At 37.8% G+C, this 20,940-nt stretch overlaps 1 protein-coding gene across 1 annotated transcript; it reads right to left on the reverse strand.

Annotated features, from left to right (window-relative positions):
• Positions 1-1,883: 1,883 nt before the first annotated feature.
• LOC117263484 (cell division control protein 42 homolog) lies at positions 1,884-20,738 on the reverse strand. The gene is made up of 6 exons (XM_033636886.2): positions 20,642-20,738; positions 14,729-14,833; positions 7,208-7,280; positions 6,843-6,952; positions 6,123-6,320; positions 1,884-4,830 (listed from the first exon to the last, which is right to left on the reverse strand). Exons 2-6 carry the CDS (start codon positions 14,831-14,833, stop codon positions 4,741-4,743), a joined length of 576 nt encoding a protein of 191 aa, XP_033492777.1. The 5' UTR covers positions 20,642-20,738; the 3' UTR covers positions 1,884-4,740.
• Positions 20,739-20,940: the final 202 nt, after the last annotated feature.

A 20,940-nucleotide genomic window follows, 5' to 3' on the forward strand; every position in this document is an offset into this window, starting at 1 on the left:
TAGATCAGCAGATTCTGAAATACTCAGACCAGCCTGTTTGGCAGTCTTAAACCAACCAGTATTAAACCAATACTTTTTTCCTGTCATTCCACTTTATTGCACATAACTTTATTTATGGATTGAAATGTTTTAACATCTTTGTCTGTGTAGTTTTATGGGGTTTGAGAACCAATGTCTGGTCTCAATTTTTATGTGAATAGCTGCATTGGAAATATGTTTAATGAAACAAATGTTAACATGTTGAATACTTATTTTTTCCACTGTATAAACAAACAGGGATAAAATAATATGAGACTGGCTGAACAGTCATTTGAAGAAATGTTTTTAAGTTCATGAGTAGGAGTAAAAATTTGATGTTCACTTTCACTTGACATATGCAGTATTTTCTGTGGTCTTGTGTGGGGGTTTTGCAATGTTTTATGTTATATATATTTTATGCTGAATTCCACTTCTTCGTGTTCATAATAACCTCTTTATTTAGAAGCATTGACAAAAGGAGAGTCACTTAGCCCAAAAAGAAAACAAAAGAAAAAATAAATAGTTTAAGAATTTATTTTTAAATCCACAACTAGAGTACTTTGCCATATTTTTACCGTGGAATTGATTTCTTGAAAATTGCTAAAAAATCCACAAATAAAATAAAATGTAGGATTTTTTGATTAATCACAAGACAATATATCTAAATGATATAATGATATATAAAAGTAATTAAAGATATTGCAGTTTTATAAATAGTTGAGCAGAGGAAGACAAGTGTCTCAAATGGTAATTAATAAAAATAAAATCAAGTCAAGATGAAACAACATTCAAGTACTGTTTTTATTATTTCCAAACACCAGTTCCAACATTCATCTTTCCATACAGAGCAGTTTTCCACATCTGTAATTATTGCTTCAGCTGTTATTATGTCATTTTTTTTCTGCCATTAGAAGCTTATTATGAGGATTTAGTTGGTGACACTCTCTCAAACCGTTGGCACACAACCATCAAGTAATAGCAAAAATATCTAAAAAGAAAAATAAAAAATCAAGTGTCCAGAAAAAAAAAAAAACCTGCTAAAATTATGTTCCCCAAGGAACAATAAGGAGCAAAGAAAAATATATATAATACTTGTAATCATCCATACATGATCAGAATAATCTGTCATTTTCAAAACAGTGGAAAAAAAGCAAAGTGGAATTTTAGATCATTTTAATGGGGAATATTCTCAGTTTAAGTTATTTCAGTTGTTGTCTGTTTGGCCTCGGACACATCAGCTGCTTAACGACAACTTATGGTGTAACTGATGACATTACAGTTTCAAGTTTCTTATTTCTGGGTTCAAGTGAGATTTATTTAATGCCCTAAAGCAGTGACGAGTCAGCTGCTGGCCAAAGTAACAACACAGATGAACCTTTAAACTGAGCGGTATTCCCCTTTAAGGCCTCCAGGAGGTGCTAACACACCAAACGAGCACTTGAGGGTCAGGCCAGAAGGAGAGCCAAGCAGGAGCGGACAATACGAGGAGGTCATGAGTGAAATGTTTCGTCACATCTACTATGAACAGCACAAGGCATGAAAGCTTAGATCCCATTTAATTACCAATATATCAACAGGTTTAGACCAAAAATCAGTCTGGTGATCAAAGTTATTAGGAAGCGAAGCGAAGAAGACGAAAAGCCATTAGAGGATTTCAAAATAATAGATGTCCTGACATCTCAGTCAGTACAATACGCACATAAAAAATGGAATAAAGGAGGTGAAGTCTGGTTCTTATGCTGCAGGAAAATTAAGGCGTTTCGAGGTTTTTTAGTGCATATCTTTTTTTTCTTTTTTTATCAAATGGTTTCTCAATAGGACTGTAGCAATGTTCTATGTCTATGTCCTTTTAACTGTGACTCTTCTTGGATCAGTTGGATCAGAATTCATCCACATTTTTCATTAACCTAATTCTGGGAAAACTTGACAGCCATAGATGTTTTTTAAAATGTTTTGTGCCATAAAGAGATTCAAATTTGACTGACCAGCTCATAACACAAAATGCAGCTTTGAGGCCGACACTGTTCACTGCAGCAGACAGTTTGTTACCAGTAAGCATGATATTGTTCCAAAATTAATTTTACGTTGATTTACTTATGTTACAGTCCCATATATAACACGTTTAATACTTTGTATTAGGTGGTATGGAGTTTTCAGTTACGTGTTTGGTTCAGGATGTCCACAGTGAGACGGCAGGAGAGAGAAAAGACAGCGTGACTACAGAGAAAGCACTTTTGGGGTCACAATGACAACAGAACGTATCATTGTGTGCAAATATGTGTATTTCAACATTTTTCTGTTGTCAGGGGTAAATCCCATGACTCCAAATTTGACGATTATTCCATGTTTGTCATGTTGCCAGATGGCTCAAGGAAACTTTGACTATTTGTCTTATGAAATTCAACCAATATATGTGCCAAATTAAAGGTTTAATTTCTGAACAAATTACATTTTTTGAAAGCACTGTTTTCACTTGAGAGAAGCAATGATGAGTTTGCAATTTTAATCACGTTAGATTCGTTAGATTATTGCAAGCATGCATGTTGCCATCATTGGCTGCTACCTTTACATGCGGGCATATGTTGTCTTTTAGACTGCAAAGCAGAAATCAGTAAAGATGGACTGAAACTTCTGCACAAAGTGATCTGAATCTCTTTCTACTGATATGGATGAAGTCAGGTTACAGTCAACACCACATTTGCTATGACTCTTGAAATAAAAATCAGCATTATTTTTGCCTCAGGAATGTGTTTTGCTCCACCTGATCCTCTTTTCGTTGTTTTTAGACTATTATTGATGCTGCATCTTTCTTTTTCTTTTTTTAACCAGATTTTTTTTACAATGCAACCTGGACCATTAAAGATTTAAGGTATACTATGCATAATTTTCCTAAAAAACAATGTACAAACTAACAGAAGTAATCCCTCTCAGTCATCACTTATGACCCACTAGAAGCGTGTGGCAGTCTATTTATCTGAAGAGACCCTGCCCTCTCTCTGCCTTTATTAACTTATTTTCTTCTTATTTTGTTGTGTTCAGGACGTTCCTGGGCATAGCACACAGGTGAGGTGAGGACTTAATAAAAAGGTAGAGACCAGGTGCCAGACCGTAAGCAGCACGCATCCAAGAGGGAGCTACATATATTGCGGACACAGTGGCAAAATAAACGCAGATATAGTGAATCTGGGTTTGGCTTTCACTTTCATCTGCGATACTGTTTACAAACAGTAACTGACAATTCCTGTGTCGTATACCTGTAAAATGACACAGATTCTAGACCTGAATTTCTAAAGATTTTCAGCTCAGACACCAGAAGAAAATGTTTGCATTGTACGTTTCTATAAAACACAGGTAAGTAAAATTTGTATGTTTCATATTAATGCTTCTACAGTAGACATGTTTACATTGGAGAAAATCTATTTCTTGTGTTAGTCCGACTAAAACCAGACTTTTAAAATACATGTTAACGTGTTAGTCTGAATTTCTCAAAGTCGGACTAACACACCCAGATAACGTGAATGGGAGTCGAATTACTCCTGCACATATACAGTCAATTGGACCCAAACTGGCCTTGGCGCTCTGCGCATGCCCCACAGTGTCCACCTCGGGCTTTGACACGGAAATTGAAAGCTTTAAATGCATAACAGGAGAAGAAGCCGGTAACAACATGGTGAAATCTACATCCAGAGCTGTGCATTTTTGGATGGACAAAGTGTACAGAGCTGTAAAGTTGTCCACCATTGTACCAGTTTGCCGCAAGCTAACGGCAGCTTACGTGTTTGTCGTTTGTTTGGTCTGTAACATTAAAGGTCAACTGGAAAAAGGTGCGATACTAACAAGCTGAAAGGGGGCATATTAACACCTACTGTAGTGGAGTCAGAAATGCTTAGATCAATAAATCATAAATGTCTCACACACAGAAAATAAAAACAATTTTAAAAAATAGTCTCTGCAGACAAATACACCACACACTGAGAGTGGGTCATAAGTGATGAGTGAGAGGGATTACTTCTGTATGAGTCTATGCATGTTATTTTCAATTAAAATCCTGCATGGTATATCTTTAAAGAATCATTTTTCTAACCTTACTGTGAATTGAGACACTTTTGTTGGTGTGAAAATGTAACTGTCAGCTCAATTTCAAATGTCTGTCAGTGAAAATGTCTTTCTAAACCTCTACAGGAAGCGCATCTACAGCAGAGCAACTTCACTACAAATTTCAATGTTAAACAGCAGTGTGATCTACAACTACTGACCAGACAAATCTTCTTCAGACATTTTGTACAGTTCTCAAACTTGAAGACTTGTGACTTGGGTGGAAATCTTTTTTGAGAAGGTGGTTGGCAGTTTGAGCTGTAACCATGACTCCATCCACTGTTTGTATCTTTAAGGCATCTAAGGTGTAGCCCTCTCTGTTGCTCAACCCTCCTCCTCCTATAATTAAAAGCCCGATTCCTGGTTAGTGAGAAGTGTTGCTCACATGTGTTAGTCATATTACATTCGACACGTATCTATGATGAGAATAACGCCTATTGAGAGCCCGTCTCTTCCAACACCACACCCACATTAAGTCACTACGGCTGAAGGCACTGTTTAAACATGTGTCTACCTCGTCCACCTTCGCACCCTCCCCCTCCTCTCAGTACTGCCTCCCTCTGTTCCCGTCTGGGTTCATCTTTTCCCTCCATCCACCCCCTCTACCTCCTCCTGCTCTTCGGGCATCTATAGCAGGACGCAGCGCTTCTTGGGTTTGGTGTCTGGAGGCTCCAGAGCTGCCAGGATGGCCTCATCAAACACATTCTTCAGTCCCCTCTGAGAAAGAGACATACAGACAGAAACACTGATGAGCTACAATTCCATCTAAGTAGGTATGTTTGCTCATTAAAAAAAGTGTATGTTTCTTCTTCAATTGCTGCTGCAGACAAAGCATTGGTGTCACTCTGCCTTTGCTTCATAAGACAGACCAAAACAATAAGCATAAAAGGAGTCGAGGTGTCAAGAGTTTACGTAACCGCACCGTCGCTGTTTTATTCCAGACCGGGGCTCCTGCTACATGTGCATTTCCAAATTCAAGTCTATGTGATTATTTGTAAACTTTTTTTGACAAATCAGTACATGACAGGTGTAATCTCTTTGTAGTATTAGCTAAAGGTAATTAACTTTAATTAACTTTTTCGCCCACCGTCAAAGGTGGCTGTTAGATGGAAAAAATAACCAGCGAGGCAGATTCTTTAACAAGTCAAACTTCTGTACTATTACAATTTGCTATTATTAATATTTAGCATGTTATCTTGATCTCATTTGCCATTCTTAATCAATATTATGTAGGAGTGGGGGAAAAAACTGATTCAGCATAGTATCTTGATATTTTGCCTAGCAATATTTTATTGATACACAGATGCCAAGTACTGATTGTTTAATCTTAGAAATTATTAATATTGTAAATACAAATTAATCATTTGGGAAATGGTTTGTGATTAAGAATATTTTATCATGTGTAAGCTTTTTATATTCCATTCAAGATCATTAAAGATATAATTTGTAACTTTTATGCATTTAAATGTCTAAAAACAACCAGATCAATGTTGTACATTTTGTTGAGTTGTGTACTGAAATTATCGCAAATGTTTCCAACAATGTTCAACACAGAGAAATCTCTAATTTTAATCGAGAACACGGTTTGTGTCATTTGGTCACTACTGCTTGTCAGTGGCATCATATCTTCTTTGTGCATTTGTCAGGGTTGTGGCTGTCTGCACGAAGCTGTAATTAATTGACTTTTGATCCAGTTTCAAGCCACATTTTTAAAGTACACTTTTTAGACCTTGAATGTTTTAACTATATTTTTTTAACCAGATAGAGGATTTTAGTCATTGGTCGTCTGGATCTGAAGTAATCAGAGAAACAAGCCGAGCAAATGCTAGTGGCAGCTCGACTCCAGCTCCAGCTGTACCAAACAACATCTGAGAAACAGATTTTTAACATAAAGCTGCTTCATTCAGTGTTTATATCAGTTTTTATCACCTATCCTATAAGAGAACAGCAATAGATATGGTGGCCTGTTTCTCACTATAAAACCTCAGACATCCTCCCTCTCTGCGTACCTGTGTAAGTGCTGAACACTCCACATATTTGACGGCTTTCAGCTCTCGAGCCAGCTTCTCTCCGCTCTCACAGGTCAGAGCTCGCTGTTTGTTCTTGGCCAGTTTCTCCAGAGTGTTGCTGTCATCTCTGAGATCCACCTGAGTCCCAACCAGCAGGAAGGGCGTCCGCGGGCAGTGGTGTGAAATCTCTGGCACCCACTGGGAAGAGACACAGTCAGAGGAGGATGAGGCGTTTAATCTGGAAGACCTGTGTCTGGGTTCAACACTTGACAAGATCAAAGTCACAGTTAAATTTGTCTTTGTTGAATAAAAAAGGATTTGTGTATTGGAATTTCTCTGTGGTATACAGGTTTGTGTTCTGTGCATGTTTTCACTTATTTTTTGAGGAAGACTTTTCATTTGACCATTGTTTAAATGTCAATAATACTTCTCATCCACAGTCTGGGAAATTGAATAGCTTTATGGAAAAGTTATAACAATTGTTATAGTAATTATAAGTTTCAGGAAAAAAGCATGTATGAGTGAGGAAGTTGTATATTGAATCTAAAGGCTCACAGGGATTACTTTTACATAATTATACCTTGTTATTTGAAACTTCGGCCACATTTAACTTTAGATATATTTAAATATGACAGAAAAAAAGAAATGCATGATAGGGCTACCTTTAACCTCACGCTGGAGATGAAAGACACTGAAACTGACTCAACCACACTAACTCACCTTCTCTCTGACATTCTCAAAAGAGGAAGGCGATACAACAGAGAAACAGACGAGGAAGACGTCGGTCTGGGGGTAGCTGAGGGGTCGCAGCCTGTCGTAGTCCTCCTGACCTGTAGGGAGGGAGACAGACACCAACACTCTGATCAACAGAAATTGTGTGAAAGATGTAGCCAGTAACGGGCATTATGACAGCTTTCAGTGAGGGAGATTAGAAAGTTTCTCTCCTGTTTCAGGAGACACAAGCTCAAAGTACAACAAATACTGCTGCTACTCTATGAATTCTATTGTTACAACTTCTGTCCTTGTAGTTATTGCAGCTCCTCTAAGCATAACATTTAGAAACTACATGCAAACTTTATTTTTACCTGCAGTGTCAAACAGTCCCAGAGTGTACGGCTCCCCGCCGATCATCACTGTCACTGCATAGTTATCAAAAACCTGAGGGAGACAGAGGGTGAGGAGTGAGGAGTGAGGGGTGAGGGAGGAATACAGAGACAGAGCACAAGGGAAGGAAGGAAATAAACATGTGAAAAAGCCCGATGATCTCAGACATTCTTCAGAACAAAACAGGAAGTATACTCCTCATCTTTAAGAGGCACGTGCATGTCCAACAAAAGACACACACATTCTGTACATATCATTTTAAGAACCCTTATGGATACAAAACATTCCCTAGCCACTAACCTCTAACCTGCCTAATTCTGAAACTAGAAAGACCTTTGAGGAAGTGATGACCAGACAAAAATTGTCTTCACTTTCCAAAAATGTTCTCCCTGTCAAGGTCTGAAACTCTCACTGCTCCTTACAAAGATACAAGTACAAGAACACACACACATACAGTTTCACATCATTGCAGGCCTTTCAGTGATTTTAAGATGTTTCCTTTCAGTTTGCTCATGTCCAAACCAACAGAGTAAACAGGACAGAACCTTTAGCCGAGAAACCAACAAAGTGGGTGATTTATAGTCCATAACTATGATATTTATATTGTTTTTTCCAGAGCCTTCTTTGAGGATGGTGTGTTATCGATCTTTCAATATCCCTCTAACCCCCTAACTGGCACGAAAGCTTAGCAATGTATTGCTGAGGATGCCATGTTAGTTTGGGTTTGAAAGTCGCACAATAACACAATCAAACTAATCGATCAAGGCAGCACAAGACTATTAACTCCTGTATTCTGTGAGGTAAAATTATTGTTTCAATCAGAGGAAGAGAGTGACATATCGGTTTCAGCTGCCCGTCAGAAAGGGCTGTATGACAGCAAGGTAAAGTGGTGAAAATATTACACCGACTATCAATAAATACCTCATAAAACCCCATGGCAAAAATCAGGGTTTGAAAAAAGAGAAAAGTTTGAATCTGCTTTTTCGTTAGCCTGATTAATAATTTAATTTTACTGCATTAACTAAGCCAGACATTTTGTTCAAGCTAACCGCTAACTGTCAGTACATTGTGAGTATATTAGAAATATGACGATTTGGTCATTGATCTTGGTTATTTCTGTAAAAATGACAAACTTTTTGACATAGTGCCAGGGGGTGGCAAGCTAATGACTATCAGGACTGTGCCTCGTCTGATCCAAAAGTGCAGCTGCAGGCTACCAGTAAGCTACACTGTGTCATCTTCGAAAAGTTGCTTTATTTTTCTTTGGACTCCCACAAGTAGGTGGAGTGGAGAGATAAAAATGAGAGAATTGTTGTGCCCAAGTCCTAAAATGGTCAGGAAAACCCTGATGTTTATTCTGGAATCATGCTGGCTAAAATTTTGGTGACATTCTTATGTAAACTAACATGCATGTAACACAACAGGCAATACAGTGGCCAGGGAAATGATCAAGGTCATGTCCATATATCACACTATAAGTCAATAATACTCTTGTTATAGTGCCGCTTCACCGACCACGCAGAGGAACTCGTCCATGGAACAGGCTGGAGTGTTTAGAGTCTATGTTGCAATCAATGGGATATTTAAAGATAGCTGGTTAGTGTTTCTAAAAGAAAACTGTATTATTTTAAATCATGTGAAACTGATAGAAACAAGCTGAATGCTCTCGGTAAAGGGAGTGCTGCTGTTCAGGTGAACAGACTCACTGTCAGGCTGTCTCCCTCCTGTTTCATCACTCTCGTACCTTCAGGCTGCTGCTATGCACAATAACAAGCAGCATGGTCCCAACATGCCTGCCAACCTCAGCTCTGTGACTGTGGCAGTGAGCTGAAACAGGGAGTGTTTTATAGCCGCTGTGCCATGCTTCAATACACAGCACAGCTTCAACACGTCTGCAGCCTGCAGACACTGTTCCTTTTTAATGAAGCTCCATATGCACAGACAGGTTCCAGATAAACTGGAGGATGTAGCCTGCAGAACAGGAAGCTACATCAGGTATTACAAACATGGATTCCAGCTAAGTTTACTCCTACATCTGTTAAGTCCTTATTCAAACAGGCAGGCTCACAGCAGGGGACTGGAAATGCTTGTTGCACCATATTGCCTACGTCTAGGGTGGCGTCAGACTATAATATGTTTTCAGTACTGCTCAAAATGTGTCTATGGCATTGGGTATCAAACCTACAAGTACGAAGAGCACTGAATCTATGCTTATTTTATTGATATAAATGATGGCAAAAAAATAGTGACAACACTGAATAAGAAGTAACAATTAAAAAACAAAAACTACAGCCAAAAACAATGCAAATTTTAACAAATTTATTCAGAGACGTAACAAGTTTCAGATAAACTTGCAATAGAACACGAACACACACACACACACACACACACACATACAGAGTATTAGTACAAGTTCAGACAAACACTGAATGATACGTTGAGGCACGAGCCATGGACACACACACACACACACACACACACACACACAATTTCAATAAAATACAAATCACACACACAAACACACTCACACACTCATTGTTCACACACAGATATACACACAAATACACTCACAGCAAAGCATATACAGAACAGGTTTGTGATGATACTCTGTTTGGACAGAGCTCAGACTGCAGAAGCTGCTAGAAACAGTGTGATCATAACACACTGGTTATAGTGGGACAGAGCTGCAGCTACATAGAGAAGTGGCCAGTTAGAGCCTGTCATTTAGCATTACAATAACATTTCTATATAACTAAGTTTAACTGTGCTCATTCATACAGCAACACATGCTGTGTTCAGACCTTATACAGTACCAAACCTCAGCTTGAACTAAGTTCCCTAACAAAGACACCTGAAATAAAACGTTACGGATGTGACATTAAAGTCTGATAAGGCGACATATTTTTGAGGGATTATTTCCTGGAGAAGACTTCCTCCCTCACGATTTTTCTTATTGTGTTTGTTGTCAGCTGACTAACAGGAAGCAGCTCAACAAGATGCAGCACTTATGTAAAAATGCTCACCACAGACAGCAAAGTGAAGACAAAACAAAAAGTTTGTGCATGTTCACTGTGATGAATCTCATACTGAGGGCGAAGAGAAGAACGAGCAGCACTTACAGGAGGATGAGGGTGTGCAAAATCATTTGATCAAAATGCTAATATTATAATTCAAATTTTAAGTTCCAAGTAAATTGGTATTCGTTTCAAAGGTTTAAGATAAAACTAGTGTTGGTCATAGTGTTGTTACTAACAACAGGACAATACTTGCATTAACATAATGTCAAATATGTAATAAAAACAATACATTTCACAAAACAGCAGAACGATAAGCAGTACAAAATGTTATCATTGTTTCTAACTGACCGAACTGTAAGGCAGCCTGCATAAGTGGGAGATATGTAATCATTACTATTATTATATGGATGAATTTCACAGTTGTTACATGCTATGTAAGAGTTTTAGGACCACTGAAAATAAAAAATAAAAAGGTCTTGATATTAGGAGAATTAAACTGCAGTATTATGATTTTTTTTTAATGACTTCGGCTCAAAATCACAACAGTAATGTTATATACATACTGTAAGGTTATAGATGAAACTCACAAACTCAACAACTTTATTCTAAAAACACAGACTTTATTCTCAATTTTTGTGGCTTTATTCTCAAAATACTGTAACTTAACTCTAAAAATACTGGGACTTTATTACCTCCGCCAACGAGGTTATGTTTTCACCAGTTTGTTTGTTTGTCTGTAAAATAACTCAAAAAGTTCTGAACAGATTTTGATGAAATTTTCAGGAAAGGTTGATAATGGGACAAGGAATAGATGATGTTGAAGTGAAGTGGATAAAATAATAAAATGGTGGGAAATCCGAGCTGCTTGGCGGAGGTCTGCGCTCTCTCACTTAATTCTCAAACCAAAACTTTATTCTCATAACACTGGGACATTATTCCTAAAGCATTACGGCTTCATTCTCAAAATATAATGACTATATTCTAAAATACTACGGCTTTATTCTTAAAATACTATCACTTTTATTTTAAAAATACTGTGACTTTAATCTCAAAATACTTTGACTTTATTTTAAAAAAATACTGTGACTTCATTCTTAAAATACCATAATTCTATTCTAAAATTTTACAATTTTATTCTAAAAACACTGGGACTTTAGTCTCAAAATATTACCACTGATTCATAATATACTTAATTATCGAAACACTGCAAATTTATTCTTAAAATATTACCTCTTCATCGTCAAAATGCTGTGACTTTATTTTTAAAAACACTGTGACTTCATACTTGTAATACTGCAATTCTATTCTCAAAATATTAGAACTTTATTCTAAAACATTACGTACAACTTTATTATTATTTATTATTAACTCAAATATCATGACTTTGTTCTCAAACCCTTCTTAAATATTACAAGATTATTCTCAGACTAATACAACTTTATTCATGAAATTTCTAAACTTTATTCTCAAAATATCTAGTCAGAATGATGTGTACCAAGATGATGGGACATCAATATACACACACACACACATATATATATATATATATATATATATATATTATGATAAAAGGACATAAAGCATGACATCATATTTTATCCAGCTACCCACCCCTAACAGCAGGTGGTCTAATATATACCAAACTATCTATATATAATGGAAAAGAAACATATTGTGGTGTTGGGACAGTACTGACATATTCAAACCGAATGGTTAAAATTGATGACGGGGGAGGGAGGTGTGAGAGACAGATTGTCAGACAGGAAGAGGAAGACAAAGCTGAGTCAGCACTGTTGGTTCTGCAATCCTCTGATCAAAGTGTGCTGACTACTGACAGAGAGAAAGAGAAAGAGAGAGTGAGAGAGAGATGGGGTCCCAATAGAAAACTGTAGAGAATTACTCAACAAATTGCAGTCAGCACTCAGTGAAGCTGCCCATCAATTAGGGATGTTTAAGATATTTCCAGCAGGACAGTCCTGCCTATCAACAGTCAGTCAGCTGTTTTCTGACTGTTACAAACCAAAAAAGTCAGAGTTTGCAGGATCAGTCGAGCTGAGGTGACAGTCTGAACCACATCTTATATCTGGAGAGCCTGTAAGGCCGCTTCCTCATCGTGCTGCTTCAGCAGGTCACAGTAAAAAATAGGAAATGTAGGGAAACAGACTTCAGAGTATCTCAAATATTTTAACTTGCAGCTACATGAAAATAAGCATCCACACACATATACACACAAACATGCACAAACACACACAGAGGGCTGCAATACTAAGAATCCACCCAAACAGCACACTCGGATACTTTAAGGGTTTGGCCATCACCATCTCATCCAAAAAAAAAAAAAAACGTACTTTGCATGTGTTTCTACAGAGCATGTCGTGACACTAACAGGGTGGGTGTTTGATTCCCACTGATAATGTACCATTAAAGAAATAGTTTGACATTGTAGGGGGTCGTGTTTTCAGTCTGGTTTGTTTGATGGTTTGTCAGCAGGATAATGTATTAAAAAAAAAATTTTTTTTGGAGTGGATCCAAATCACAGAGCAGATACCACAGACTCTATTAAATAATGGACAAAGCCACAGTGAACCTCCCCAGAAATGTCAGTACACGTAATGGCGACGCAGACCTCCTGTCTATTCGTGGAAGCTGAATTTCCCTCAGTGAAAAGAAGCTTTTATTTACTTTTGTTTCACAGATAAGAAACAATAAATTGTGAGGACAATAGACCCCCCACAAAAAAGCATTTTAAGTCTTGTGTGTGATTTATCCTGTCAGTATATGAGCAGAGGACATCTCCCCTAGTTGCTAGGCTAATTCATACAATGTGAAATGCCATAGGCTTGTGCTTAAAACGTTAGCATGTTGAATTTGTTTGGAAAACTTGTTTAGTAAAAAACGGTTGTTTTGTCAGTGAACCTTGTGAGTTATAATGGAGCCAAATTTGCAACTTAACATTTCTAATGTTGCTGTTGTCCCTGGCTTCATGAGTAGAGAAAATCTCCGCTAGCTGCTAGGCTAATTTATATAATGTAAAATGCCATAGGCTCATGCTAATAACATTAGCCTGTTATATTTGTGGGGAAAATGTGTCAGCAAAATTTAAGTGTTTTGTCTGTGTATCCTGTGAGTTATATTGAAGCCGATTTGAGTACTATCGCTATTAAGCCATGTTCAATGTGTGTTTTGAATCAACTAAACTTTACAGCACTTCACAGAAATCTCACTGCCAACTAGTGTTTTGAAAATGTAACTGCAGAGCGACACAGGCAGACCACAGCACAAGTATAAATGCTCAAAACGGCGTAAGCCACGTGCTTGGCTACGGTGTAGGCTCTGCATAGAGCTGATGCATAAATATAAATCTGCTTGAAGACTTAGAAATAACTTTCATGAACTGCAAACACACTAAAATTGCGACAGCCATGGCTATGCTGTGAATCTAGGGATACGCCACTGTTACATTAATTCACCAATGTTGTTGCTGTGGTAGCGACTTGTCAACGAACAGCAGCCACTGTTCACTCAAAGCTACCCCGCCCATAATTATGCATAATTATATGACTTACTAACACTGAAAACAGCTGAGGTGTATCCCTACAGTTGTCATGAATGTTGAAATTAGCTACAGAGACCAAAACGGTTTTCTGTACAAGACTTTAAACGTGTTTATTTCTGTTGTGAAGTTGCTCATTTTAACATGGTGGTCTAAGGGGATGGACTCGCTCTTGGACCCAGCCTCAAGTGGCCATTTGAGGAACTGTAGTTTTTGGCACATAAAGCTTTGGCTTCATTTGTCATCCCTAGAGGTTTCGGTTTGGTGGACACAGAAATTTTTTTCTCACCCTTGCAAGATAGGGCATCTAGCCTTGGAGGAGGTCTGTGCTCTTCGAGTGCTCTTGTAGTTCTTACAGGTTTAATTGGTGAGATTTCAAGGTGTTAGTAGGTGGATTCGGACAGAGCCAGGCTGGCTGTTTTCCCTGTTTCCAATCTTTATGCTAAGCTAAGATAACAATTTCCTGGCTTTAGCTTCAAAGTGAGCGTGCGGATTTCGTATTTTTTGCAATTATTCTAATCAATCATGTCAGGATATTTAACAAGCTGAAGAGTTGTGAATAGTTTAACCAGAATTTCTGAACCACTGTATTTGTAGGTAAAACCACAAGTGAGTGCACCTGAAATGTCAGTGATAATTCCTTATTGAGCAGGAAACAATATGCACACTGTCAATACAAGAGTGTCTATTTTGTAATGTTTTCTTTTTAGTCTTTTCAGTCTGGTAACAGATCACTGCTCATGTAAAGAACCATGGTTTTCATGTCAGTTTAGTCCGGACAAACATCAACAAGTGTCACTTCCTGTTTGACAGGAAAGAACCACAGAGGCAGTGATTGTTAAGAGCAGAGAGTGGAAAACCTCTCTACTGCATGTTTACAGAGTGTCACTTTCAATGTCAGTTGATGTGTTTGTGTTGTCACAGTGACTCACCGTGGGGACGTATTCAGAGGGAAACTTGTTGGTGGTGTAGGAGATGAGCAGGCAAGTCTTTCCCACCGCTCCATCACCCACCACCACGCACTTTATAGTCTGCATCTGTGGAGGAGGAAATGAAGGAGAGAAAAGCAACAGGTGGGAGACAGAGAAAAGTCTTGTTTATTGACAAGATCTCTGGAAGGACTTCTAAACTTTGTACCTGAGGAGATTAAATCAGAGATCAATCCCACACTGTGACTAAAACATAAAATTTGGTTATGTATATGTGCGTAATATAACTCACTTACTCAAAAATACACTTAGACATTTAAATTTACCTCTGTAATTAATTTGGATGGTAAAGCTTCATAAATGCAAAGAGATTCAGGATTTTTCAGTTCCACATCTGGACAAAGTTAATACTCTGATTTTTTTTATAGCGGTAATGTCACCTGGCGTCATTTGAGGTGCAATTTAATTATTATTACCACATAATAGAGTGTGCCAGTAAACCCGGAACTCCGTTAGCGCTTTTAGCACTTCCGGTTCTCTCGTCTAAAAGTCAATACGTTTTTTGAATGGGATTTTGGTAAAATGCCTCAAATAAGGTTGGTTAACAAAAGCTTAAGCGAGTTTCAGGTTTTGTTCTACGACATAAAACACATCAGTAAATACCCTACTTGTGAATTTTGAAGCTTTTACGTGTCGTAAAAAAGGCGGTTGCTAACAAGTTGCTCAATACGACTACAAACCCTGTCGGGGACAGTAAACGTCATCACCCCCGAACAGGCGAGAGTGCTGGCAGTCCGCCGTTACAGCTTCTTATTTAGCTTAAACAGTCCGATTTCCCCATTATACAATGTTTTTAAAATAAAGCGGCCGAAATCAGTTGAAAGCTTAGTGGCGGTGACGTCAAGAGTCATGCGACCGTGGAGTAGTCATGTAGTCCGTTAAAGCCTAACGTTAGCTTTTTACTTCTGGCGATCGCATTTAAGCTTCAAATGCAGTATGAAAGGTGTTCGTATGTCAAGATTATCTCGCTGAACAAAACCTGTAAGTATCATAAACTTGTGTTAGCCACAGAGCTTATTTTCTGACATAATCCAAAACGCAATGCAAAAATCACATTCACTTTCTCTTCCGGGAACCAGCGCTATGCTAAACTTCCGGGTTTTGACGTCAGCCCTGGCACACTCAAAGTTTCCTTTAACACATAACCTGCCTCTGACACATTATCTCTTTTTGTATCTGAAAAGTATATTCAGTAGTGCATGGTCTTCAAATCTGTGAACATATTCCATACACCTTGAAATCAAAACCCTAAACACCCATCACAGCTAACATTTGCCAGTTTAAAGCCACAGACACACCTCCAACTTCAAGATGCATCATTACTGTAAGAGTAAAAGTCAGCCTTCCTCCGCAGTATGGAAAAGTATGAAATTTAATTTGAGTAATTTCCAGGATTCGATAAGGAAGAGGAAGGTTAAGAGAGTTCAAACAAATATTTGGGTTTCCAGACTTGCCCCTATTCTGTTTTCTAAAACATAAAACTCAACTAAAATGCTCACTCCTATGGAAAGCTGCTTCTATGTCTGTTTGTCACAACCTGCACAACAGCTCCGCCCCAAATCTAGACATTGGTGAACAAATTAGTTTGAAAAAAACACCAAATACCAAGCTTGTCTGAACATTTATGAGTTATGCAGTGATGTGGTAATCAGAAGGTAAACAGACTTTTTTTCTGTGTAAGGAAACCTTTAGGGCTGCGTTCATTGTTGTTTCCATTAATAGTTGGGATAAACTCAGTTTTGGTTCTTATTTATAGACTAAAATATATGGTGGGAACAATAACATATTGTTTAGTTAATATGTTACGGGAAAATAGTATAAGTAGCTCTTGTTAGTTTATTTCTTCTTAGGGCAGAGATGTTCAACAGTGGAACATCGTCCAACTTTTTGCATAGGAGTTTGGACTGAATGGCCTCGATGGATAAAGTTTTTCAAGGGCTGCCCATTTCTCAAATATGGTCTGAAAAATGTACCAGGAAGATCGGAAATTTGAGTCTGGAAAAGTGTGGAATTTTGAAATGGAAAATGTGAAGGAACCCTGAGGGCACTAAAATGATAAGTTGTTCAAATGACAGGAAATTAATTGGCAACTACTCTGATAATCATTGATGTAAAACATGCCAAACATTCACTGCTTCAGGCTTCTCATATATGAATATCTGCTGTATTTTCTTTGTTTTCTCTCATACTGAACTGAATCTTTTTGGATTTGGACTCTTGCTCGAGTAAAACATGATCTGAAGGAGGGCTGGGCAATATATTGATATTATAGCAATGTTGTAATATAAGATTGGATATCGTCTTAGATTTTGTGTATTGTAAGTCACAAGTGTTTTCTCTTCCTGGTTTTAAAGGCTGCATTACATTAAAATGATGTAACTTTCTGAACTTCAGCTTGGGTTTTGGGAAATTTTGAAGTATTTTTTTTTTTTTTTTTGTCATTTCTGACATCTTATGCACCACTGAACAGATTTAGTATTTAAGGAAATAATTATAAATAGTGGGCAATGATTTCTGCTGGACACTTGGACAATCTGACTACATCCTAAACACAAAGCTGGTCAGTAAAATGGTTTAGAAGCCGGACCAACTTGTGAATAACTGCAGGCAAAAACATAAAATCCAGCTCTTTGTTTCCTGTCTTGTATGTTTCAGCTGCATGTAAACAACCTGCAGCCACCGTCAGCCTGTATGTATCAGGTGGCAGGTTGACTGGGATGCCATGAGCTTCCGTAAGCACATCGTGCAGGACACAGAAACAGTGTTAGCTATAGAAACGCAGTGTTTACTACACACTGGCTGGAGATCCTGTGACCACCCAGACACCAAGCAGCTTACATACTCAGGCTGGCGCTTCATTAAGGGGGACAATTGTAAAGGGCTATGGGCTGCCACTTCATCACTGGCTCTTTGTTTGGGCCTTTGGGAAAAGGCAGCACTCAGCTGAACTCTGATGAGTCAGGGACAAGTTTACTGGTCATCTGTTGAAACAATGACACCAGTTATGTCTGCAGAATTCATTCCTCAGAGAGATTTCAGAAACACATGCAGGCAATTCTGGAAAATGCATTTTCGTGGCAAACATATCATTGTTTCTTCTACATGCTGTTATCTGCATTAAGTTGGTCCTGTTTTGGAGATCAGATTATTTTAGTTCAATGAAACAACTACTCTTTAATGTTATGAAGTTTCATCTTTTACAGAAGAAACCATTAACTCACAAGTTACCAGAGGATTACAGCTAATCATTGATGATTATGAGACAAGATGTGTCAACACCTTGGCTACACCACTTTCACAAGGGAAACCCTGCACTTTGTTCATCCTTCCAAATCATTAAACAAGGAAAATGTCATATATTTCACATTTTCAGCTTCTCAAATGTGATTGTGTGTGTGATTTCCTGCTATCCCTGTCTACTTATCATTTGTGTCTTTGAGTTTTGGACTGTTTGTCAGATAACAATTTAAAAATGTCACCATGGGCTCTGGGAACTTGAGAAGGGAATTTTTTTTTTTTTTTTTTTTTTTTTTTTTTACTGTTTTGTGACATTTTATACAGCATTTCACATTTAATTTGCTGCCAACGAATTTAATCAATTAATCAGTTTGGGTAATTTTTTTTAGGAAAAAGAGTCAAAATTCTCTAATTCTAACTCCTAATTGTGAATTTGCTTTGGTTTTTTCCTCCTCTATGACAACAAACTTAATTTCATCAGGTTGTGAATAAAACAAGACATTTGAGGACATCCTCTTGGGCTTTAGGAAACACTGCTCGACATTCACCTCATTTTCTGACATTTTACAGACCAAACAACTAATTGATTAATTGAGAAAATGATAGATAATCAACAATGAACATTAACTGCAGCACTACTGTGAAAATAAATTCTGCTTGTGGAAAAAGACTATCTATCAAAAAGCGAAGATTTTTTTTACAGTTATATATAACAAAGAAAAACAGCTAACTGAAATGTTCCAGAAGTTGTAACCAGAGAATGTTAGCAATTAAAGAGAGAGTTCAGATCTTTTGAAGTGGGGTTGCGTGGGGTCTTTATCCATAGACAGTGTATCACATATTGTAGATTTCAGTTGGCACACCTCCAGTTTGGAGAAGAAAGCTTGAGTCTGACATGAGTTAAGCAATCTACTGCTGTGGGCGGGTCAGCAACAAAACACAAAATCCCACTTAAATTATTATTTTTTTATATCACTTAAAGTGTATGCTATATTTGGAATATTTTCACAGTTTTACCTTAATATCAGACAGTGATTTCCAACAGGAAAATAAAGCAGTTATATCGTTCTACCCAAAGCCAGAATCCACTGAGAAAAACAATGATTTAATATCGCTGAACACAGGAACTGCTGGTCCACCACTGCCTTGTTTTTTGTTTGTCTTATAGTGTGACTTTACCATTTGAAAGCGTTCTTTCATCTTCAAAGTCACACGATAACACAAACAAAATAACAGTTCGAGGCAGCAGTACACCAGCAGTTCCCGTGTTCAGCAACCTTTTTTGTCATTTTTTTTCAATGGAGTCTGGTGGATCTGACAAGAACATAAATGGGGAACTGAAGCCGCTAACAGCTTCCACATGGAAATGGGCATTCTGACGGTGCAGTGAAAATACTCTTAAGTAGCATACACTAAAAGTAATGATTTTTTTTAAACTTTGTTTTAGATGGCTAAAATATGTGTTGTTGCTGACCCCTGTCCACAGCAGTACATTGCTTAGCCTCCTTGTTGGACAGCAGCCTGTTTCTCCGAACCAGGGGCGTGCCGACTGATATCTATTGCATGTTATACACTAACTATTGATAAGTACACCATACATCCCCACTTAAGAAAATCTGGACTATCCCTTTAAGCAACTGTAAAAATGGCTACTGATTAATTTTCTGTTCATCAACTTCAGCTCTAATTCTCAGCTACAGCCAAAAACATATTTACCAAATGCTGAATGAAAGTAAACGTTGTGTCATTTCAGTAACTATATAATGATGTAGTTAACTTAATGTCAGTTGAGTGTAATTCATCAGTTTTGTGTGCCTGTGGGAAAAAAAAACAAACGCTGTCATTCCTATCATTCCTGTTTGGCATTTTTTGCTGCCTGTTGACAACTGAGACATCACACAAGAAAGTTAACAGCCCATCAAACCAAACACAGAGAGCTTTAAGTTATGTAAATCAAAGTTTTCGGGCAATATATTATGTAACTTCGCTGTTTTCTGACTGCTTTTCAGTCACTTCCGCATAGAAAGTAGTGGAAAGAACTTACAAAAACCTAATTCTTGTCTCTACCGCAGGCCGGCTCGTTAGTTAGTGTATTAGAACAGAGTTAGAGTTATAAAAGGATGATGCTACTACTTGCTGACTTCATTCAGATGCAACTAAAGTTAATTAATTGTTGAAAAGTTTAATCCTGAGAAGCTAGCTTACGTTAGCTATGATAGGTCGGCAGCTAATGTGAAGTTACATCCGCCGGACCCCCACCCATAACAAGAAGGCCTGTTTTAAATGAATTGAAAATGAACCCAACAAACAAAACAACATTCCTGATAGGCTACATGAATACTGACGCATAGAAACACAGTCCTTAAGCTAGTTGCTCTGGTTTAACAACACCGGTAACTTTTCAACACAGACTGAACAACACAGGCTAGCAGAGTTAGCTAAAGGATATCGTTTGTTTTGATAGCCGCCGGTTAGCAGAGTTAGCTGTCAGCAGGCTAACAGTCACAACTTCCACAATAAAAAGAGTCACTTTAAAGTACCCTGCTGTTCCTCTGCTGATATTTCAGTTTTTATCGTCAGTAAATCACAGTTAAAGACAGTGACAGCTAGCGTTGTTACCTTGTCTCTCCTCAGCCGATGGAGTGCCCTTAATGTTGTGCTGCGTTCAGGTGATTCACGTAAACTGCCCTTTCTCCCAGCCGGAAATATGACTCGTGGCATGTTCAAGTTCCGCTGGATTTTTTTTATTTGTGTGTGTGTGTGTGTGTGTGTGTGTGTGTGTGTGTGTGTGTGTGTGTGTGTGTGTTTTATTTTAATTTTTACTGAACTTTTAAGTACAAAAAAAACCATTTTCAAGTCCTGTTCATCAAATAACTTCTGCCTCACATCGTGCAAACAAAATAAAAACCAGACACAAA

The sequence above is a fragment of the Epinephelus lanceolatus genome, chromosome 16 (assembly GCF_041903045.1).
Source record: "Epinephelus lanceolatus isolate andai-2023 chromosome 16, ASM4190304v1, whole genome shotgun sequence".
NCBI lineage: Eukaryota > Metazoa > Chordata > Actinopteri > Perciformes > Serranidae > Epinephelus > Epinephelus lanceolatus.